Source organism: Mastomys coucha, unplaced genomic scaffold (assembly GCF_008632895.1).
Source record: "Mastomys coucha isolate ucsf_1 unplaced genomic scaffold, UCSF_Mcou_1 pScaffold8, whole genome shotgun sequence".
NCBI classification, from domain to species: Eukaryota; Metazoa; Chordata; class Mammalia; order Rodentia; family Muridae; genus Mastomys; species Mastomys coucha.
In genome coordinates this window covers 6,838,024-6,862,881 of record NW_022196914.1, presented here as the reverse complement: position 1 = coordinate 6,862,881, position 24,858 = coordinate 6,838,024, and the positions used below count along the sequence as shown (strand labels likewise).

At 40.9% G+C, this 24,858-nt stretch overlaps 1 protein-coding gene across 3 annotated transcripts in view; it reads left to right on the top strand.

Annotated features, from left to right (window-relative positions):
- Ttc23l (tetratricopeptide repeat domain 23 like) overlaps positions 1-24,858 on the top strand; it is a 55,673-nt gene that overhangs the window by 18,590 nt on the left and 12,225 nt on the right. For all 3 annotated transcript variants that reach the window (XM_031360342.1, XM_031360341.1, XM_031360343.1), the window contains 6 exons: positions 262-418; positions 2,238-2,363; positions 5,354-5,531; positions 7,801-7,909; positions 15,462-15,586; positions 24,222-24,365. In XM_031360342.1, the coding sequence (XP_031216202.1) occupies positions 262-418; positions 2,238-2,363; positions 5,354-5,531; positions 7,801-7,909; positions 15,462-15,586; positions 24,222-24,365 (839 nt within the window). The remainder of the gene's footprint in view (positions 1-261; positions 419-2,237; positions 2,364-5,353; positions 5,532-7,800; positions 7,910-15,461; positions 15,587-24,221; positions 24,366-24,858) is intronic.

Genomic DNA, 24,858 nt, shown 5'->3' with positions numbered 1-24,858 from the left:
TCCAGAGAAAGCTGCATAAAGATCATTTACGGAGTTCAAAATAGAATTTCCTGGACCTATTCTAGAGAATCCAGCTTACTAGTCCTAGGGTAGCTCCAGGGAACTGTTCCGTATAAATACTCCAAATACTCTGGTTCACAGTAGGAACAATACCTGACAACCATGCTGTCCACCTTCTGCTCTTTTGGGGATGCCTCTGATTGGAACATGCTTTAGGTAATGTCTGTTTTTTCTTGATACCCCCCTCTCTAACGTCCTCAGGCCTCCCAGCTCAGGCCAAGAAACATGCGGTGAAGGCCAGGAACACACTGCTGACCTGGAAACGAAACACAACCTCAGACAAGGACAAAAAGGAAATCCTGGAAACTCTGGTCATACTTTACTATACTCTGGGGATATCCTGGCTCCTACAAAACCAATATCCTTTCTTTCCCAAGTGGATCTGCTGATCAAGGTTACAGACTACATGCCAGATGGGAGGGTAGGAAATGGAAACCTGTTAGCTACGTTCCATTATCTAGGCCCTCCATAAGGTGCTTGTCCACCTACAAAAAATGTGCATTTTACTTTTGTGTCTGTTCCTCTAAACCTGAAGGTGAGGCATGGAAGCTATCTCACTAGCGACATACCCCATAGCCCATCGGGGCCCTGTGAGGCTGGTGGGCTTCTCATGAACACTCAAAAGTCAGTGTGTAAGCGGTAGCGGTGGTCACAGTATAGGACTGGAGAGAATGGGTGTTGATTTAAGGTACCCTTTAGCAAAATAGCTCCCATCCTTTGTAATTCTCTGGGCAACTTTATGAACACGTGCTAGATGGCTTCCTTCCTGGAGATTTTGTATTGCTAGTTCTAGGGTACTTCTGTCCCTTTAGATGCTTGAAAGCCACAGGCAACTATGACGTCTAGTAGAACCCACTGGTTTAATGGCTTCTTGGTCATCTAATCCTTTTTAAAATGCTACTAAGACTATTACCTGTGAATCCAGAAGTCAAGAAAATGGACCAAGGAAGCTCTCTCCACAGCTCCAGAAAAGGACTCTCATATATACCTGAATCACCTGAGATCACACAGTTTATTTCTGATGATAGTTGTAGAAGTTCTAGCTGAAAATCTGATGGCTCCTCTGCTTTTGGGCCTGTAGCAGAGAGCATCGTGGCAGGAGCTACTGCTAAAGCAGAACCACTTACTCATAGCCAGGGAAGAGATGAGAAACACAGAGGAGGCTGGAGGGATGGTGCAGCAGTTAGAACACTGGCTGCTCTTCCAGAGGTCCTCAGTTTCATTCCCAGCAGCCACAGGGTAGAAGCCACGACCTTCCATAAAGGGATCTGATGCCCTCTTCTGGTATACAGATGGACATGCAGACAGAGCACTTTCAGAAAAAGAAAGAGGAAGGTGCTGGACTCCCGCTGTATTCATCAAGGCCTTCTGTCCATGACCAGCTCCCACACATGCAGGCTCCACCATCTCCCAGCAATGTCACACTAGCGTACAAGCTCCTGCCATGCAGACCTTTCAGTACACTAGGAAGAGGCATAATATCAATGTATATCCTCAAGAAACTTGTGGTTTGGGTCTTTGTGTATATTCTCCCCTACTTGGAAGGTAGCAAGAAGAGTACAGTTTCTGAATAATCTTGAGCATTCTGAGATCAGCAGCCCCCATCTCTCCCCATCTACACGCTGCCTCTCTATCGGTTCTGTGGTCAGCTTGCTATATGTGGTCTTCTGTTGTTACACTCTTAGCAGGGAGAGGCTGAAATTCGGGAAATGGAAGGATGTTTGGGAATTAAGGGGATTTTCTTTCCTGATATTTGCCTCTGGCACCAAACCTGCTTTTCTTGAATTTTCTAAATGACCCAAAAAAGTCCCCTTCAGTGTAATTAGTTCCTCTCCTTTCCTACCGCTATGAAACAATTTGGTTAAAATGGATAACTGTTGTCCGGCAGTTGATGTTATTAAAGGAAATCTAGTATAATTTGCAGTTTCTGTTCAGTCCTGCAGATGCTCACCACTCCAGACCTGGATTCAGGCAGCCACCGCAGGAAGCCCAAGGCCTTGTTCTTTTCCAGCAATTCTCCCTTCTTCATGACATACACATGGAGACTAGAGAATGCAGTGAAATGCCCATTTGCAAACACCGCTTTGTTTTCCCAAGGGCCTCTTTTGTTAGCTTATAGGTTACTATGTGTGTATAGTGGCAGTTAGTGTGCCTGGCATTACCCTTGACTGGTTCACTGGCAAACAGGCCTACATCCACCTGCAGAAAGCAGAGAGAAATATGAAGGAACTGAAAGAGTTAAACAATGGTAACATTTGTGGAATCCAAGTCTCGGAGAAAGACCTAACCATTGCTTTGGGCAGGTAAGATCAGCCATAAAGAAGCAGAAACTTTTGTGAATGAGATCTGGGGTTCTTTCTGGTCTGTGATGTGATAAAAGGGGGTGTGTTTAGACCAAAAAGCCCAGAGGTCACCTAGTAATAAAAAAGGTCACATTTATCAAATGTGGATTCTGCGAGCTTACTATACGCTGATGCGCTTACTCCTCTCAACCACCATGGAGGTGGACAGATTGTGATTTCCTCAGAGGAACAGTGAGGGACTGAACTGGCTAAGCACTTGGTAGTATTTCTCAACCTACATGTCAGATATATACATTACAATTCATAAGAGTAACAAAATTTCAGTTATGAAGTAGCAATGAAGTAATTTTATGGTTGGGGGCCATAACATAAGGAACTGTATTAAAGTTGCAGCATCAGGAAGGTTGAGAACCAGTAGCTTAAGGTAACTTAACTTTTACATAGTAGATCTGTGATCTCAACACACACACACACACACACACACACATTATATTACATTACTTTGGAATTGATTATTTTTTCTCAGTGGCCTCTAACTTTTACCATCAATGTGGCATCTTAACAGATAAGAAATGAACATTTAAGACATTTAATTCGAGACTCTCAGAGCAGTGTACAGGCATGCTTTTTTTTTTTTTTTTTTTTTTTTAAGGAAAGCTGTGTACTGTGTAGAAACAAAGTCTGAGGGATTTGTTCAAGCCAGAACAAGACTTAAAACTGTTTTGAGTTAAGGATCTTCTGAGAATCAAGTATTTAGAAAGGAAAGTGGGCCCATCAGATAATCAGAAAAAAGAAATAAGGAGAGTTTACTGTTCTCCAGATTTTTCAAATATCTTCACATCCTTGAAAGAAATCTCCTTCCAAAAACTTTAAGTACTTGGCATGGTAGGGCAGATGACAGAATGGTAAGTAAATGAAACCCAGGCATCACATCTGCCTCCTCAAAACACAGGAATCTCGAAGTCACATGGGACACAGTGGGGACATGGTGGAAAGTTCTCAACAGAATCACACTATCGACAAGCCCATAGGGCCATGGTTAGAATCTGGTGAATGTCTCCTGCTGTCATGGAGGGCAGCACTTGAAGGTTTCTGCCCTCTGAAACAAAGCTGTGCTTCTTTTTCACAATCATTCCTCATGTGTACTCTGCTTATCCACACCACAGTCTTTGAGTATCTGTTTGTATATATACTTAGTGTTAGAATGCCTTCTAGGTTTTTAACACATACCACACCCTGTTCTGAGTACTTTGAAACTGTATTCCATTCAGTTCTTGTTATAACCTATAAGAATAGGCATTCTTAATATTTTTATTTTACAGATAAGAAAACAAGGCACAGGAATGTTAACTGAGGTGATAGAACAAGTTGAAGAGCTTGGTTTATCATTGCAACAACTGAATTCATAGCTCATTCTCTGCACCTTGCTGTTATGTACCTTGCTGTTATGTGTGATATGGATCAAATGTATAGTAAAGACAAATATCTAGTAATGCCTTTTCCCAGTGAAGGGTGGAGACAATAAGGTGAGATCGTTCAGGCCAAACAGCTTCCTAACATCTCTCTCAAAGCTCTTTGTGGGAGCCATTCTTAATGTCTGAAGAAGAAAGAAACACCTTTGTTCAAAAGAAATACTTGTCTGCTTGATGGAAGAAATAATTGTGACAAAGACTGATCAGACAGACAGCCTGCCATGGCTCTTTGTCATTCACTCTCATGTTCAGGAGAAGATAAGTCTTTCAGAAATGGCTAGCTCATGGGCCTCTTGCTCTCTGCAGATGCAAATCACAAATATGTAACCCTGAGGTTTTTTTTTTTTTTTTTTAATTGGGACAAGATCTCAACTCTGTTGCCTAGGCTGCCCTCAAATTTATAATAATCCCCCTGCTTCTGCCTTATGAGTGCTAGAAATATTGGTGTGGGCCATCATATTTAGCCAAGAGTTTGTGGAGTTTACAAACCCAAAGGCTTTAAGCTGTAACAGCTAGTTTCATGGCTTTAGAAGCCAGTAATTGGTAGCTCTAGATGCTTAGGCAGAGATATATTGCTCTAGGTTTTGAGTTCCATCAACCTTCAGTAGATGGTAGTTCATCTCCTGAGTCTCAGGAGCCAGGAACCTCAGTCTTAAACATTGGTGGCTCTCTAGCTCTCCTTTGTGACCAGACTTGAAGGTCTTGGTCTTGCAGTACCAGCTTTCAGAACCTCATGCCCTCTACAGTTCCTAACCTAGGCTGTACTCTCAGACACCTTTTTTTTTTTTTTTTTTTTTTTTGCTGAGAGGTAGTTCTCAGGCTGAGTATTTCAGGATCTTAGTGTCTTCTAGTGTGATAAAGAGAGCAACTGGGTAATAAAAGACCATTCTAGAGAAGCCTCAAATGGGGCCTGATTTTGCAGGCTAGGATATGCCCTACATACAGAGAAGCCTCCAGCCTGACCTGAGGGGGAAAAAAGTGAAAAAAGTGTCTGTTTGTGAAGCTGAAGAGGTGCATAGCATGCTTGTGCACAGCTTCTAATTCCATAGTCACAGCCTGACACACATAACTGCTAGTTCTACCAGTTATGAGTCTCCTATGTAAACCTGTCACATGTGTTAAATATGGATGGATTGTCAGACTCACACGGATGCAGCCTGTCAGACACAAGCTTGTCACTGGGGCTGGAGCTTCACCCTACCTTCACTGAAGTCTGTGCTTATGGGTAAATTATCCCACCTTAGAAACTTCTGAGTGACATTTTTCCCTGTGCGTTTTTATAGAAATTATACAAAAATAAAACATATCCATGGGTTAAGTCAATGGTGGTAGTCTGTGGGATCTCATGGGCAAAATTCAGGATAATGGGAGTTTATAGCAAGAGTGGATTTTGAGCCAGGTGTCCGGATGCTTGGCCTGTGAAGACAAATTCTTTACTTCTTGGAATTAATTCCGTAAAGTGTCTAGAGAGTGAGTGACCTCTGAGTGACTTCCCACCTTCAATTCTTTGTCTCATAGAGCCTCTTTGGCCATGCACAGGATGAACCTAGCTCTGGCATACTTTGAGAAGGCAATTTGTGGTGTTATCCTTGCCAAGGGTCATGACACATCAGATCTGATTGGTTTGTATGAAGAAATCGCTCAGATCGAGCAGCTGAGGAAGAACCACGAACAGGCCATCCAGTACTTGCAGCAGGTTGGTTCTTTGGCAGGGTGGTCTTGTTGGCTACGGGCCCTGTTGCTTCTCATAAGGAGGGATTAAGGTTGGTCCCTTATTTTAACCCTAACATCTTAAGGGGAAGAATTGGTTCCATGTTAACCTCAACTCTTCTCCAGCCCCATACAACAAACAGCCTCAAACCTAAACACACCTGAGCAGAGGCCTCCAACTCTAGTGAACATATATGTACTGTGAGCTGAGCAGGAGATACCACATTCCCTCCTAGGTCTTTCGTCTTTGTTAGTGCTGGATGAAACCAAGGAAACCAAGCTTAAGTCTGCCCCAAGGGGAAAATACATAGGAGCTGGACTCTAAGAAAAGAGAGCAGACTGGTGAGACAGCTCAGGGGTGTTTGCCAGGGAAGTCTGGTGACCAAAGTTTAATCCCTGGAACCCATGAGAAGGCAGAATGGGACAGTAGGCTCCACAGAGTAGCCCTCTGGCCTCCACATGTGTCTGCACATGTGGATCTGCACACACACACACACACACTCACACACACACACACGTAATAATACATAACATATTTTTTAAAACCACAGGGGTCTTTTAATTGAAACCCCATGATAGTTTGTTACAATGTGTCAATTGCCATTTAAGTTCATTGCAGATGGTTTTAGTTCCAAATCTAAGGTTAAGATAACATCAATGCATCTCACTTGGAGATTACTAACTGACAAATACTCAAACCAAAACATAGTCCTAAATGTTAGCCTTGTGATATGAAAACCATTTAAGACATTTCCATTTAACATGCACTTTGAATTGTTAATGAAATTCACCTTTGTCTGCTGGATAAAAGGCTGCAGTGTCACCGGGAGCCTCAAGGATCCTCATGTGCTGGATCTGATGCACCAGAAAAGTGATAGCACCACCCCACAGTTTATGTGAAAAGCCAGCTAGCAAAGCAGAGATGAACAATTTGACAAGTCAAGATTATGAACACCAGGCAATGGGGAGAAACATTGGTACAGGGGTTTTCATCCTTCCTAATGCTGTGACCCTTTAATACAGTCCCTCACGTTGTTGTGACCCCCAACCATAAAATTGTTTCACTACTACTTTATAACTGTAATTTTGCTACCGTTATGAATCATAATATAAATATCTGACATACAGATTATCTGATATGCATCCCCTGTCAAAGGGTGTTCACAACCCATGGTTTGAGAAACTCTGCATTAGAGGGCTCTGCCCTGGTGCTGGAGTCACTGCCTATGGAGAAAGACATGCACTTTAAGTTTGAGGATCTCTTAAAAGTATGGTCAAATTAGGTTGAAGAGAGTAATCAACATCAATGTTTACAGCCACACCCAAAAATGCATTAAAATTTATAGAATGTTTTAACTATGTTCACCTGGGTATATATTTCTTTTAACCCACAAGCAAAGGCCTTTAAAATAGGTATTGCTGTGTAATCTTAATTTTAAGGATTAAACAAGTGAAGCACAGAGTTAGAGCTAACTCAACTGAAGTTATATGGCTAACAAGTGGCAAAGTAGAAACTTGGACTCAGAAAATCTGACCCAGGAGATTAGCTGGCAGGGTGATAACAGTCTCTCTGGCCCCTTGAGATAATGGTGGGTTTGGCCCGTGAATTGTTATGAATGGGTGGCTCTTTCCTTGTGCTAGCTGTAAGTCAGCTGTTTTCACTCTTCTAAGTGACAGTATTTACCATTTAAACACAAATAATATGGACAATACCACTAGTAATTATTATTTTACACTAATGGTTACTGAATGCCTGGTGGTATGATAAGCACTTTACATATATGAATAAATTTAACATGTACAGCAGCCAGCAACTGTTCATGACAAATACTGTTTCCATCATCTTTTTCTCCTATGAAGAAGTTAAGGGGCATTCCCGTATCACAGTAAGTGGCTAAGCAGGCTCTTAGCTCCTTGTTTTTTGACTGTCTTTGACACTGAACCCTTGTGATGTTGAGCTAAGGTCACAGTTATCTTCTGATGGAGACCCAGTGGAATTAATGTGACTGAGATTTACTAACCAAATGGTAGATAGTGCCCAATATTTACGTATGGTGCTTCCTTTAATGTTTCCTGAGCCCTAATCACTAAGAAGCATACATCCCATCTGCAAAAGAAGGTGAAATTACTTTTTCAAGAATCACAGTGGGAAGTACTGAGCTTGTCAAGATTTCTAGACTGTCACTGGGCACTGAGCTTGTTACCATGCCCAACTGTCACTGGGTACTGAGATTGTCATGTTTTTTTCTCCCCAGGCCTATTCTATCTGTGTTTCTTCGTTTTCCGAAGTCAGCCCCCAAACTGCTGAGGCGAGTGCTTTACTAGCAAAAGCTTATGCCTTGTCCGGAGAATCCCAGCACAGGGGTAGGTGGAGGAGGTGGTATTGTATTTATCGTCTTTCCCCAGTTATGTATGAGAAGCAAACTGACAAATGATCTTCATATAAGTAAGAGCTTATAGGTAGCCACTTTTAATGGAAAGATAAAGCCAGTCACGATTCTGTATAAAATCAATTCCATAATTATACACGATGATATACCTGATAATGTCTTCTGGAATTAATTGAGCATCAGAACCAGCTATTTCCTGTATTCCCTTACAATGTCCACCACATTCACCTAAGCTGTAGAGATCACACAAGCTATAAGCATGGCTTGCCATAAGGCTCAATAGTGTGGTGGCACCCATTCCTCTCTTCCCGCGCTCAGCCTTAACTCCTTCCCTCTGGCTTACAAGAGAGGAGGATGGAACAACTAGAATTTTCTTGACCTGTATTCAGAGATGATGTACTAGAATTTCTAGAGGAAAGCTAAGTATTTAATGGATCCTCCAGCGAAGCTCTTCTGTCTGGGGAGGTTGTGGGTATGGAGAGACAGCTGGACTGCTGAGGGATGAGAGTGTGGCCTGGGCAGCCTAATGGACACGGGAGTCTATGGCTAAAGGAACTCTGCTTTCTCTTGGCTCCAGAGAGGATGATGGGCTCTGTCCCGTCAGAGGACTGTGGGATTTGTAGAGAATGTGAACTGGTCAGTGCCTTTCCCTCCTGCTTGTAAAAGTAATCCATGCTGTGAAGTGCCTGCTACTTTGCAGTTGGAGAAAGGGCGAGGCAGAGAGAGCCAGTACTGCAGAACAAGTCTGTATATTTTTCTCCTTTGTTTTCCTATGCTACAAAAAAATTCTTTTTTATTTTGAAGTTTGGTATTTTATATTCTCAATACCGAATGGTCATTGAAGACTTTCTGAGTAGGAATTTTCCAATTAATAATTTTTTTCCTTCTAAGATTTATGTATACTCCATAGTGGGCCCATTCCATGTGTAACAGATTTTCACAATTTGCAATTAAAAGAAACCTGATATATTTGTAAATGTGTGAGATATTTAGCTTTTTATGTGAAAAAACTTCAATTCTAAGACAACTTATATTTTTCTCAATTTTTTAATAAAAATGACTATTTTATTTATTTACTGTGTGTGTGTGTGTGTATGCATGCTCACTCTAGTGCATAGGCATGCTTGAATGCATGATTACACATGTGAATGCCATGGTACACATGTGAAAATCATAGGACAGCATGAAGGAGTCAATCCTTTTCTTTTACCATTTGAGACCTGGGGGTCGAACTCAGTTCACTGGGCTTGGAAGCAAGCTCCTTTGCCACTGAACCATCTTGCCAGTCTCCTACATACTTATTTTTAATATTAGATAAAAGGATGTAAAAAATGTATATTGGAGAAAAAAAACCAGTCTTTTCAAAATAAAGTGCTAGAAAAACCTGGATTAGCACATGTGAAAGCTTAGCCCACGGTCTCTCTCTCTTATCCTGTAAGAAAACCAACTCCAAAAGTGATCACCAGACACCTTAATATAAGAAGAAACTTTCAAACTGATAGAGGAATAATAGGGAAAACACTTCAGGATGCTGGCATAGTGAACACTTTTGGAGTGTGGCTCCTGTCACTCAGGAAACAATACCAACAAATGGCAAATGAGATCTCATCAAATTAAAACACTGCAGAGCAAAGGGAAAAACTGAAGTGCCAGCCTGTTTTTGCTAGCTCTACAATGTATGGGATTAGTATCTAAAATATCAAAGGAACTGAAAAAAAAAGGACAAAACCCAAACAAATCAATCCTAAATGAGATAATAAACCGAGAAGCAGGTCTTGAGAGATGAACACAGATGATGGTGCGTGTTGGCTGCATGGCAGTGAGCAGAGCTGCCTTCCAACTGGGCGATAAATGTGAAATAAGGTTCAACATCAGTAACAGTCAGAGTATGTGCACAGAGACTGAACTGAGATTTCCTCACCCCAGTCAGAAGTCACATGAAAGCAGGCTTTCTTTAAACCCCAGAAAAAAACAGAAAAGTTTTAAAATGTATATCTTTGAGCCTTATAATTAAGTAAATTAAACTCCAGCTAGATTAAAAATAAAAACTTTGATGGATAAGGCTTTATCCATCAAAATATCAGTTCTAGAATAGAAAGAATTAAAATTAAACTCTGAGAAAGGACTTTCTAAGCACACATATACAATGAAAGAAATTGAAATTTTTAATTACAAAAAAGATCTAAAATTCTATCAAACAGAGCAGATGCTGGCGAGGATGTGGACGAGAACACGCTGTTGTACAGTGCTGGTGGGGATGTAAATAGAGACACATGCACATGGGTGTTTATACCAGCACTATTCATAACAGCTAAGTTATGAAGCAGCCTAGGTGTCCATTGACAGAAATGGATAAAATACATATACAATGGAATGTTTTTCAGTCATAAAGAAGAGTGATGTTATATGCAGAACAGTAGATATGACTAGAGGTCATCATATTATGTGAATTAAGTCAGTATCAGAAAGACATGTTTTATGTGTTTTCTCTTATAGACTCATAAAATACATACACAGTACATGAAAGTAGAAACAAAAGTGTCTAAGAAAACAGAGGATCCCCAATGAAGGAGCTAGAGAAAGAACCCAAGGAGCTGAAGGGTTTGCAGCCCCTTAGGATGAACAACAATATGATCTAACTAGTACCCTCAGAGCTCCCAGGGACTAAACCACCAACCAAAGAGTACACATGGTGGGACTCATGGCTCCAGCAACATATGTATAGCAGAGGATGACCAAGTTGGTCATCAATGGGAGGAGACGCCCTTGGCCCTGTGAAGGATCTATGCCCCGGTGTAGGGGAATGCCAAGGCCAGGAAGAGGGAGAGGATGGGTTGGTGAGCAGGGGGAGGGGAGAAGGAAGAGGGAACAGGGTTTTTGTTTGTTTGTTTTGTTTTGTTTTGTTTTTGTTTTCATATTTTTGGGTTTTTTTCTTTTTTTCGGAGGGGGAACTGGGAAGGAGATATCATATAACGTAAATAAAGAAAATATCTAATTAAAAATAGAGGGGAATGCAGGGAGGGTGCAGGGCTCAATGGGGAGGGGAGAGAGCTGGACACATTAGCTACAGGTCTTACTGGTGTGATAAAACACCTGACAGAAGAGGCAGGAGGAAGAGTTTATTTGGCACAGAGTTTCGGAGAGAGTGTTCCATCCTAGAAGAGTATGTGTGATGTCATGGTTGCAAGAACAGGAGGCAGCTGGTTTCCACTGCATCTGTAGTCAGGAAGCAGGGAGCTGGTGAATGCCTCCTCAGCTCCCCTTCTTTTAATTCAGCCTTGACCCCAGCCCACAGAGTGACACTGGCCACATTTAGAGCAGGCCAGACTTGTCTAGAGATTTGTTCCCATGGTGATTCTAAATCACATAAACTTAACAATCAAAGTGAACACCATGTGAGGCTTTATGGGTGGGAAGGATATGCTCAAGGTACACTGTAGACTTGCACGGAAGAAATCTTATTTAACCCAGTACAATTAAATTTTTTTTAAAAAAAAAATTTTAAATTGTCCAGGCAGTGGTGGCGCATGCCTTTAATCCCAGCACTTGGGAGGCAGGGTCAGGCAGATTTCTGAGTTCGAGGCCAGCCTGATCTACAGAGTGAGTTCCAGGACAGCCAGGGATACACAGAGAAACTCTGTCTGGAAAAAAATTTAATTGTATATTTGAGTTTTATTACAAAAGTAAACCAGCTAGATCAAAATTTTATGCAGCAAAACTGAAAATAACAATTAGACATGAGAAAAGACAGTTCTAGAATAGAAAGAACTAAAATCTAAACTTGAGAATGGTTTTCTAAGCATACCAAAAGGTATAATATGAAAAAAGAGATTGAAACTTCAATTACAAAAAGATATAAAACTATGTCTGTCACAAAATCCTGTCAACAGAATATAAAACTCACCCAGGATGAACAAGTAACTACCTTAACAGATTCATATGAATTAAAAAGACATTCATACCCCTCCCAAAAAAGAAATCTCTATGTGTAGACAATATCACTCTGGAGGTCTACCCAACATTTAAAGAAAGAATAATACCAAATCTGTCGTTTTCTTAACATACAGGAGGGATGGTGAGGTGAACTGTCAGATAAAGGTGCTTGCCGCCAAGCCTGATGCCTGAATTCAGTCCCCAAATCCCACATGGTAGAAGCAAAAACTGACTCTGAAGGTTGGGCTCTGACCTCCATGGGCACACCATGGCACATGGATACCCATCCTTACTACATGTTTACATGTACTCACAAAAATAAATTTTAAGATGTATTAAGTAAAAACTATACAAGGGGCTTTTAGCTCTGTCCAGCCTTGTCCCTGAGACATGATGGTGAAGGTAGGAGTGGGCAGATCTGGCCATCTTGGGCACTTGATCACTAAGTCTGTCTTCAACTCTGATGAATTGGATACTGACACCAATGATGCCTTTGTTGACCTTACCTACATAGTCTTCCTTCCTGTTCCAGTTACGTGGTACAGTCAGATCTGAGAAAAGGAAACTAGTCATCAATGGGAGGGTATCTCTCTATAAAGGGCTGAAAGAGGAGGTGGAATTTTTGCTGAGGTGAGATGATGGGGGGTGGGGATAGTTGTCACTCCAGTATGGAAGTGACTGAGAGAGTTTACAAAACTCAAGCCAGGCTTGGGTTTGTCCTCAAGGCCAAACCAGGGCCAAATAGGGCCCAACAAGGTCCTGCCAACATCAAGTGGGGTGATGTTGGTGCAATGTATGCTGTGGATTCTATGAATATCTTTATCAGGATGGAAAAGACTGGGTCCATTTGAAGGGTGGAGCCAAAAGAGCCATTACTTCTGGCCCTTCTGTTGATGCCTCCATGTCTGTGATGGGTTTGCACCATGAGACAACTCATATGACAACTCACTCACAGTTGCCAGCAGCGCCTATCCTTCAGTCATTTGCCTATCCCTGACCTGGCCAACATCATCCCATGACAACTTTGTCATAATTGATGGACTCAAGACTATGGTTCATCACTACAACCAGTGGAATGCCTCTCTAGGAAACTGTGGTCTGAGAGCCATCGGGCTGGCTAAAACATCATCCCTGTATCTGTCAAAGCTGTGGGCAATGTGTTCCCAGAGCTAATGGGAAGGCCATTGAATTCTCCAGCATTCCTACCCTCAATGTGTCTGTCATGGATCTGACATTCCAACTAAAGACACCAAATATGAATGAGAACACACGCGGGCAGGCACGAAGCCCAAGAGTAGTTGACTAATACAAATTATACGCCATGGTTTGTGTCTGCTGTTTGCTTTGTTTGAATAGTTTTGTCTTAATTTTTCATTTTGTTAGTGTCTTATTTTGAGAGAGAGAGTGAGAGAGTGCACATAAATTTGGAAGTTGTGTGGATAGAGAGATGGGGAGGAGGGGGGACCTGGGAGGAGTTGGGAGAGTAGAAACTATGACAAAATATATTGTATGAAAAATAAATAAATAAATAAACAAACAAACAAATAAGAGGGTGGTGAACCTGCCATTGGAGGGTGCCTGTATTAGTCAGGGCTCCTAACCATCACATCCCCCTAAGAGACATCCTGAGCTATACTGAAAACCAGACTGTCTCCTGAACTTTTTCACAGCAACACCCACTTTTCTGCCTTTAATGCTGGGGTTGGCATTGCCTTCAAGGAGCTCTTTGTCCAACTCATTTTCTGACATAACAATGAATGGTAAGCCAACCTCGCCATCTACATGGTCACCAAGGAGAAAGAAGCCCTTGGATCACCAATATGAGAAAGAACTTGAGAGGAAGAGAGAAGCCGCTATCTTCTGAGAAGACCCTGACCCAACTTGACCCCTAATACATTGAGTACCTTCCTCAGGGTCTCCTCCCTAGAGTCTCAGAAAAAAAGGGAGAAGTTTAAGGAGCCTTACTCTTAATTACATCAATAAAATTCACTGCAACTAGCTTCTTTCCAACACATGCATACAAAAACAAACAAACAAGCAAAAACCATAAGAGGCAATACTTCCTAATTTTATGATGCCAGTATCATAAAGACATTACAAGAAAAGCACCACAAATCAGTACTTTCTGCTATGTAGATATAAAACATTCTTAATGAGATACATAGCAAATAAATATTATACAATAAACAACCCAAAGTTTCCCCGTTTAGAGGAAAGTTTTCAGGCTCATTCAATATTCAACTTCCAGTCAATACCTCATACTCATAGACTAAAGATGAAGACATATAATTTGCACCAATTTCTTCAGAAAAAAATTATACAAAATTAATATCCACTTATGATAAAGGAACAATCCTTAATCCTTAATCCACAAAAGGTATGTATGAAACACCCTACAGTGAAAATCCTGCTTAATGATAAAGGACTCTTTCTACCTTCAAATCAATTAGCAAGGCAAGGTTCTTTTTTTTTTTTTAATTTTTCTATCCATATCTTTTTATTCATTTTATATCCTAACCTCAGTCCCCCTCTTCTTCTAGTCCCATCTTCACAAGCCCCTCCCACCATTACCCCTCCTGTTCTCCTTAGAGAAGGGGAAACCCCTCTTGAGTGCCACCCCACCATGGGACATCCCCTCTCCCACCCAGTTCTCTCCTTCCATTCACCTCCCAGGCAAATGGATGGAATTACAAAATACCACCCTGAGTGAAATAACCTAGACCCGAAAGGGCATGCATGGTATGTCCTCACTGATAAGTACAGGGTAACCATCTTATAGTCAATGGACCTAAGGAAGCCAAATAACAAGGAGAATGGTTGAAATTTTCTCAGAAAGTGAAACAAAGTAGATACAACCTTAATTTAAGGTTGGCTAGTTTAAAGAAAGACAAGATGGATGACTGGTCCACAACTGTTGTGTAAGCATGTTTTGATCCAGACTTGAATTTTTTGAGCCAGTCCATCAGCAGGCAGCCTTACTGGCAGGAGAAAAAAAACCCACAAGGCATTTGTCAAAGGTGGCATCTCCATTTGTAAACCAAATGTGTAGTCTGGAATTCCTTCTCTAGTCCAGGCTGGCTTCAAACTCATGGCAATGTTTCCTGCCTCAGCCCGTTAAGTGGTAGAATCATAGGAGTGAGCTACCATAGTCTGGCTGTAAGGGTACATTCTTAAACAGTAAAACTTCCCAAATCATATCTTGGTATGCATGCATCTATAATTATGTATATATTTGATGTATAAAAATACATCTAATGTATGTTAAACATAAAATTTCTATCAGGGTTTTAGCTAAAAGTATAGTCTTTCCATGCTCCTGCAAGTCTAATATGGTGATTATTTTGACCTTTAGGATAACAGGACTATTTGGACAGAAGCCTTTCCCCCTACTTGAAATGCATGCATGCAGTCCATGATAAAAATACCATCTGACTCTATCCAATTCTGCCTTGGACTTTTTGAGGGTCTTTGTGAAGCCTGGGACAGGAGCAGACATAGACTATATGCAGGAAGATGCTAATGGAGCCCAAACTGATAACAGACATTTGTGAAGGCTTGAAGCTTGCTTTAAACAATTCTTTCCATTTTCCTAGATGCTGTTGAGATATACTTTATAAGAAGTATTAGTACATACCAAACCCTGGGCTCAGAAGACTATGAAACTCTCACCACCATTGAAGACTTTTGTACATGGCTCATCCAAAATGGTGAAAAGCAGGTAAATGATATCAAGCCATAAACATGATCCCTATTTTGTTTATTAGCTATCAATGGCCTGTTTATGTTTCACAGTTCAGAAACAAGAGCTCACAGAAGTCTCAGATTAAACTGGATAGGACACATGAGACTGCTGTTGCTTACGATATCAATAAAATAATTTGCTTTTGTCATTATCCATGAAGTCCTTTCAATCCAGAACACTTTAAGCTCAGAGTTGAGGTTTGGTCTGTTGCTATGAACCATAGTGCTAAATTCTGTATCCTAAGGTCTAATTGCCTCAAGAAGAGTGAATTTTCACATATTCCAGATTTTATTGTGCAAACCTTGCTCCTTAATTTAAAACTGTTGTTTGACTAAAGATGCCTGTAGCCTGGAGCTGAGTAGGAGAGTAGGCTGGAGGGAGGTCTAAGGCAGAGGGCACTGGGAGAGGGGGAGAGAAGAAGGAACAGCCTTGGGGTAGGTGGATCATGAGTACATGGCCACGAGGGCCAGCCCATTGGAGTAAGTAAGAGTGGCCCAGGCAGAACATGGCAAGTGATATCTTGAGCTTATTGACAGGGAAATAGACAAAATAGCACAGAAGGTTGATATCTGCCCATCTCTAATGCTTTAAGGTTTATTATAAATATAAAGGTTTTGTGTGTTTTATTTGGGAACTAAGTGATCTAAGGTGTGGGTAGAAACCTGCAAATAATATTTACCGCAACAGCTCAGACCTTTATAAACTTACTCATTTGAGGCAGAACCAGCCACTACCTTTGGCTCTAACTGCATGTTTCTTTTTTTATGGTGGTGTTTCCCTCTCAGTCTTACCTTCATCTCTTACTAGCCAGAATTTTGGCTTCACATTTTAAAAGTTATGTAAAATGCTTTAGATTTCTATTGCTCTGGTGAAACACTGAGACTAGAAACAACTTTGGGGAGAAAGAGTTTATTTCAGCTTACATTTCCGTACCATAGTCCATCACTGAGGGAGGCTAGTGCAGAGACCTAAGTGGGACAGGAACATGGAAGCAGGAAGTAAAGCAGGGGCCATGGAGGAGTGCTGTTCCTCATGGCTTGCTCAGCCTGCTTTCTTATAGCACCTACTAGGCCAAGAATGGCACCGCCCTCTCACATTAACCCCTATTAAAATGACCTACAGCTGATATATAGATATATTTTCTCAATTGAGGTTCCCTTCTCTCCAGCTTGTATCAAATTGACATAAAAACCAACCAGTGCATATCCTGGCATTTTTATTTAGTGTTTCCATTAGTCTAAGTCATCGCTTAAGAGGTATGGCCTGAGCTTTATGCATTTAAACACAGCATTGACCTTTGTATGTTGAGATTCTCTTTGAGCTGACCAAACCAACCCTGTACTTCCTCAGGCACATGGGAAACTTGGATGGATTTGACCTGGTCTCATTGGCCATATGACAACTAGTTTAAAAGTGAATTTATAAGCATATGGTTAAAATGTATTTCCTTTCATTAAAAAAAGCTTCTTTTATGCCACATAGAAGAAGTACTTTTATAACTTGTGACATCTTTATCAACTAGTATTTGTAGAAATGAAAGAAATGGTGACTTATGACATTTTCTAAGGGCTCAGAAGGTTAATTTTGAATCTCACTGCCATAGAATAATCACAGGTCTGTAATTTTACCTTTAAAAATGAGTTTTTCAGCCTTTAATAGCTTATTCTTGTTATATGATGGTGCAAAGAACATCATGATCTTGTTTATAATAAAATTACAAAAGCAGTGGTTCACAGCCCTCCTCTTCTAAAACCAGGCACTTTCTAGAATAACAAGCTCTTGGGAAAAAGACAAAAAGAAGAGTTGAGTCCCAGTGATTGCTGGTCCATTGTAAAGCAGAACTTTGAAATGATCGCTGTGCCATTTAGGAAAAAGCACCATGGGAGCAGGAATCGGGGTCTGCCTTGTTCGCTGTTGTGCACCCAGTGTGTGAAATCAAGCACGTAGTAGGTGCCCAATAACTATTTCATGAAGTTGCTTAATTTCATTACACACCTTTTGCCTTACAAAGGACTTCTTTACCCTCCTCAAAGTTTGATATGAGCTCTAGGCTCATTGTAAAGTACCAGAACAGAAATGCATATGACTTGGTCATGTCTTCAACAGTAGAAGAGAAAGAGATTGCTGCTAACTAGTAAAGGCCACATATGATCCACCCTTGCTAATATCATACTCTGTGAAGGAAAACTGAAAGTCATAGAATAGGAACAAGACGAGAATGCCCACTCTCAAGGCCACACGTCCTTTTAACTTTTTACTAACGTGAATAGGCCAAAAAAAAAAATTCAAATTATAAAGTAGGCTGAGCTATCTATTCAGAATGATAAAATGTTACATAAAAGTCCTAAAGATCTCACACATACACATACATACACACACACCCCACATGCTTAAAACTAATAAGTTCAACCAATTTAATTTAATTTGAAAGGTAAATACAAACATGTTTTGTATCTGTACATTATTAATGAAAAGTCTGAAAACTAAGGAAATAATTGAAAATAAGCCCATTGCATGGGTATAAATAAGAAGGCATACTTACAAACAAATTTAGCCAGATAGGTAAAATATTTTTGAATACTGAGAAAATAGAGACATCTTTTATCTATATTTATGCTTTTCTGTTCTGAAAAATACAAAGGTATAGAGTTTTGAGATCTCTGAATTGTTGACTTTGTTTCCTGAAAAACTGTGTAACTTCCTTAAATATGTATTATTCAACAACTCCACCCGTAAAGCACAGGGAATATTGTAGGAGAGGAGTTAGAAAGCTTGTAAGAGCCAGAGGACCAGGAGGACTATTGTGACATTGGCTTCTCAGGATAAAACCTGTGCGCTGCACTCATGAACTCTTTTTTTTTTTTTTGATTTATTTATTTATTTATTATATGTAAGTACACTGTAGCTGTCTTCAGACACTCCAGAAGAGGGCGTCAGATCTCATTACAGGTAGTTGTGTGCCACCATGTGGTTGCTGGGATTTGAACTCACGACCTTTGGAAGAGCAGTTGGCGCTCTTAACCGCTGAGCCATCTCTCCAGCCCACTCATGAACTCTTAACAATAAAACCTGTAAAAGACCAGATCTGTCCACGTACCAACTGGGCAAACGTTCACAAAGTGCCACTCTCAGATGAAGAGCTTCGAGGCCTTCAGTGGCTGATGGAGGAGGGAAAATCAAGTTTTCCTCTGGCATGACCTCTGTAATATGTTGGCAAGCCTATGTGGTGAGGCTCTAAACCCATTATATACATGGAAGAGGTCATGGACTTGAGAGGGGGATGTAGGGATGGGGGCTACATGGAAGAAGTTGGAGAGAAGAAAATGAAGGGTAGAGATATGTAAATGCAGCAAACTCACACAGGAAATTCTCATACAGCAGGCTCATGTATGAAATTCTCAAAACTATTAAAGTATGAAAGTTATGTTTTGAAGTGGAAACTCAAGAGTTCTTTGGAAAGTCAGTTGGATGGTGTTTTGCTGGGGCAAACATGTGAAGGAACGTTTCGTTAAAGTGCACCGAGTTGTGAAAAGGCCAAGGCAGACTCGTGAGGGAATGTTTCACTGAAACAGACATAGGAGAGAGGATGTTCTGCTAAAGCAAACACAAGAAAGGACACCTGGTAAAAGACTCTTTGCTAACAACATGCATGTATTGGTCCACTTTACATTGCATAGTTGAGCTGCATTTGTCAGGACTCCGTAGAGGAAAAAAAAACAAAAAAAAAACAAAAAAACAAACCTCCCCCAAACTTTCCGGTGCTGTGCTTCAGCTTCTCCCCGATTCCAGAGACTCTGGCTGATTGGATCCACGTGCTGAGGCAAAGCACGTGGACGACACGTGATGTTTGGAAGGTATAACTAGGATTCCATGGAGTGATGGAGGCAGAGCTTGGCTTGCTGGTACAGCTAACTGTGCAAGCTTGTGAGCCTTGCAGCTCTCTGATCTTCTCTTCCCTGAGAGAGGCACAGTTGAGAACTACTACTGGTACTTCTTCTTCTTCTTCTTCTTTTTTTTCATGTTTAGATTTTATTTTATTATTTTTTTATTTTTTTAGATATTTTCTTTATTTACATGTCATATGATTTCTCCTTTCCCAGTTTCCCCTCAAAAAAAAAAAAATACCAAGAACAAACCCCTGATCCTCCCCCATCTCCCTGCTCTCCACCCCACCCTCTCCAGATTACTGGCCCTGGTATTCCCCTACAGCGGGGCACAAAGGACCCAAGGAACTGAACGGTTTTCAGCCTCTTAGGACAAACAACAATATGAACTAACTAGTACCCTCAGAGCTCCCAGGGACTAAACCACCAACCAAGGAGTACACATGGTGGGACTGATGGCTCTGGCAGCATGTGTATAGTAGAAGATGGCCAAGTCGGTCATCAACGGGAGGAGAGGCTCCTGGTACTTTATTGGTCTCTCCTGCTCATTCATGCCAAGGCTGAGGCCTAGCTATCTCATTAGGTCGTGCCTCCACTGTTGCTGACCCAACTCTACTGAAGTGGGCTGCTGGTGTATTATCTGTGAAGGGTTTGCGAGTGGATTGACCTGCCATTGCCTGCTAACCTGTGAACTGAACTGCTGATTTTCAGACAACAAAGACAGAAGTTACTCTAAAGAATCTTTCTAAATAGGTCTACTCTTCTCCCCTCCTTTCTTTTCCATTACCTCTGGTGAGTAGTTGGCTACAAGGAAGGTTAAAGCATTTAAGAACCATCATTAAAAATAAGGACTGAAAAAATTTTTTAAAGATCTATTTATTTATTATATGTAAGTACACTGTAGTTGTCTTCAGATACTCCAGAAGAGGGCATCAGATCTCATTTCAGATGGTTGTGAGCCACCATGTGGTTACTGGGATTTGAACTCAGGACCTTTGGAAGAGCAGTCAGTGCTGTTAACTACTGAGCCATCTCTCCAGACCCAAGGGCTTGAAAAATTAAAGTTACAATGTTTTGTTCAGTTGGGCACATAAAAGATGATGATTGTATGTTCAATTTAGTTCTAAGGAAATGGTCTGTTTAAACACACAAAATGGGTGATTAAGTGATACTATATACAGTTCATAAAGAGTACAGCAATAACCAAAGCTCTTCACTCTCTCTGAATAAAGTACATTGATGTATGGGAACACTAAAGGCCATGGATAGCTAAAGCCATTCAAAGCAGAAAGAACACAGCTGGAACCTTCACGTTGCATGACTCCAGACTATATATACTACAGAGTCATGGTGATAGGTACCACAGTATTAGAACAAAAACAGACACATAGATCAATGGAACATGACAGAAGGCCCAGAGACAAACCCACAACACCTAATCTTGACAAAGGTATCAAAAACACATTAGAAAAATGATGGCCTCATGAACAAGTAGTGCTGGCAAAACTGGACATCCCCTGCAGAAAAACAAATTAGTTCCATATTTCTCACCCTAAAGAAAAACCTTCAGTAATTGTGTATGGCACAAACTCAATCAAATGCCATAATTTAAAACCAGAAATGCAGAGACTGCTAATGAAAAATAAAACAAACAACAAACAAACAAAAAACTTGAGGACATAGGCATAGCACCTCTCTAGCACAGGAAAGTGCCCCAAGGATCCACAGACAAAATTCTATAAGATTTAAAAGCTTCTTCATAGAGAAAGAAATTAACAGCATAGTGGCCACACAGCAAAGCTTAACAGTTACTTCAGGCAAGACGTTGATGTTTAGAATATATAAAGAAATGCAAACATTAGCCACCAAAGGGAAGGGGGAAAGAAAAACACACAAAGACCTGAATAGACAGTTCTCAACAGAAGCAATACATATGCCTAATAAATGTTTTTTAAAAGTGTCTAACATCTGTAGCCATTAGAGAAATGCAAATTGAAGCTATCTCATGAGGGATGATGGGGCAAGAAATAGGACCACAGAAACAGAAAACTGGGTGTTAGCAAGATCTTCAACATTTTAAAGACACATAACACATTGGGAAACTGTATACCATGGTGTTTATTTTCTGTATTTCAGGGTCTTTATCCTATCGCCATCTCTGCCTCTTGTCCAGAGATTCTTGGCTATGACAATTACAGAGCTGTGGTCTGGTGAGGCTATAGCTCAGGCACACACTCATAGCTTGAACCTGCCCCTGTGCTCAGTCTCCAGTGCCAAACCCAAACCCAAATAAACATAAAAAAATAAAAAATAAAGTGCTGGGCACTGATGGCAGATGTCTTTAATCCCAGCATTTGGAAGGCAGAGGCAGGAGGATTTCTGAGTTTGAGGCCAGCCTGGTCTACAAAGTGAGTTCCAGGACAAGGAGGGCTATGCAGAGAAACCCTGTTTCAAAATACCAGCTCACCTGAGTGAGAATGGCTACCACCACGAAGACAAATGGCAGCGAATGCTGAACAGGTGTGGCAGCAGGTGTGGAAGCATCCAGTGATGTGCTGAAGAGGAGCCATTATCCACTGTTGGTGGAAATCAGTGACGAGGCCTTTCAGAAAAGTAAAACTAAAACTATTGTATAACTCAGCTACTCCACTTCTGGGCACACATGCAGAGGTTCTCTGTCTTACCACAGAGACACTTGCACACCCATGTTTATTGGTTTTGTTTGATTTTTCACAATTAGCAAGGAAGCAATCAGCCTGGATGTCCATCAATCGAGGAATAGATAATGGGGTTGTGGTACTTAAGTGCAGTGAAATTAAATTAGCCTGTAAAGAAAGATGTTTCAGGAAGAGATGGAACTGGAAAGCACTATACTAGGGCAGTGGCCCTCAACCTGTGGGTTGTAACTCCCTGGGGGGTTGAATGGTGGTTTCACGGGGGTTGCCTAGAACCACTGGAAAGCACAGATGCTTACATTAGTATCCCAACAATAGCAAAATTATAGTCATGAAATAGCAATAAAATAACTTTCTGGTTGGGGGTCACCACAACATGAGAACTGTATTAAAGGATCGAAGCATTAGGAAGGCTGAGAGCTACTACACTAGGAAGTAGCCCAGGCTCAGGACAAACAGCAAGTGTTCCTTTTCATATGAGGATCCTGTCTTCTATTACATGTGCATATTACAGGCTGAGCTTGGTGGCAAAGGCCTTTAATCCCAGCACTGGGAGACAGAGGCAAGCAGAGCTCTGTGAAGCTAGCCTGGCCTACGAAAGGGAGCCATGAATGTGGGGGCTGGGAGCTTCAAAGGAAGGGGGTAGGGAAGACAATGGGACACTCTGGATGGGAGAATCCTGGGAAGTAAGGGACAGCTGTATGGGCAGCAGGTGTGGAAGCATCCAGTGTATGAATGCATTTGTCTAAGTAAAAGAGGTATACGAATCTCATGGAAACCTGCTACTTTATAAGGTAACTTAAGAAGTAAATTATATATCTTTATAAAAGACGATATATTGGAAGGCAAGTGAACGTAATTGGTATGGTGACTGGTTAATGGTATTTACACTGAATGTTTTGTTAAGCTTTTGTTGTGGAGCAAGTAGATCAGGGTGAGCATTGTACAGGAACATGAGTGGCCTGGACTTTAAAATAGGCCAATGCTATCAAACAGAAAAGGGGTTGGGTGGGGAGAACTGTTATGAAAAAGAATTACAAAGCCAAAAATGCAAAATAGAATACTTGACCACACTCTACTTTCAAAAATGTAAATGGTATTGTTGAAACAACCTAAAATTTACATATTAGATTAATAGTATGGTATCCATGTATCATTGAGAGTAACAATAGCATCACTATATGGAATAGCCCTGCTCTGAGAAGACATGGGCTTCAATATTTAGCAGTAAAGTTTTCCCATGTTTATATCTTCTTTTCAATAAAAATGTATGCATATGTGTGTATATATATATACATATATATGTACATATATATGTATATATGTATATATATACATATATATATCTGAATAGAACAATAAAATAAAAGTGGAGAAATGGTAATATCATGTGAATCTAGGTGAAAACTTTGAGTGTTGAATCTACTAGTCTCTGGATTTTCTGAAAGTTTGAAAAGAGGAAGAAAGGAGCTGGAGAGATGGCTCAGCAGTTAAGAGCACTGCCTGCTCTTCCAGAGGTCCTGAATTCAGTTCCCAGCAACCACATGGTGGCTCACAACCATCTGTAATGTGATCTAATGCCCTCTTCTAGTGTGTGTCTAAAGACAGCCACAGTGTACTCATATACATAAAATAACTAACTAAATAAATAATTCTTTAAAAAATGAATCTGTTTTTTATTAAAAAAAAGAAAAGTGGAAGAAGGGAAAAAATCAGGGCTATGGACTTATGGTGTGAAATGTCTACTCTGTGGGCAATGTGATCTTGGGAAAGAGCTTAACTGTTATCCAGGCCTCTCCCATTGTCTGTAAAGTAAGTACAGTGACAATTCCTATCCCATAGAACAGCATGATGATTAACTGATACCCTATGTGTGAATTAAATGGCATTAATTATCCACTGGGAACATTAATTCATAGTACAATGGAGTACTTGGGTGGGTCACTGTTAACTGACTGCTTCTGACTGATTGTGTCATTGTGGGATGAGAACGCACTGTCACAGTGTCCACAACCATTGGCTTGATTTTTATTTTAAATGTTTATCCCCCAGGAGGCTTACAGACTGCTAAAGTCTACACTGAATTCTGGCACCTTTGGGGACTGTGGCAAAAAAGTAGCTGAAGCCTTTTATAACATGGGCAGCATCTGTTTTGCCAAAGGAGAGCTCGGAGAAGCAATTGAGCTACTGAGGAAGGTGAGCCAAGGAAATCAAGCTCTGCTTAACTCTACATTTTCTTCATGGGATTACCATAATCAGAATGTGCAGAATGCTGTATGCATATATGTATGTGTATTAGTCAGGGTTCTCTAGATGAACAGGACTGAGAGAGTGAATGTGCGTGTACACACACACATAGGAATTTATTAGAATGGTTTACACCCCTAGCTAATCTAACAATGGCTGACTATGACTGTAAAGTCCAAAATCCCCTAGTTGCTCAGTCCATGAGGCTGGATGTCACATTTGGTTTCAGTTTATGCTGGAATCCTGAAGAAGTAGGCTCTAAAGCTAAAGAAGTGGAGTTGCCATTGAGAGTGAGAGCAAACAGATATTTTGCACCTCAAAGACCTAGCTTAAAGGTGGGCTTCCCACTTCAAATGATTTGATTTAAGGAAGGAAGGAGAAGGGGAAACGGGGAGAGCGGGGAGAGGGAGGAGAGGGAGAGGGGGAAGAGGGAGGGGGGAGA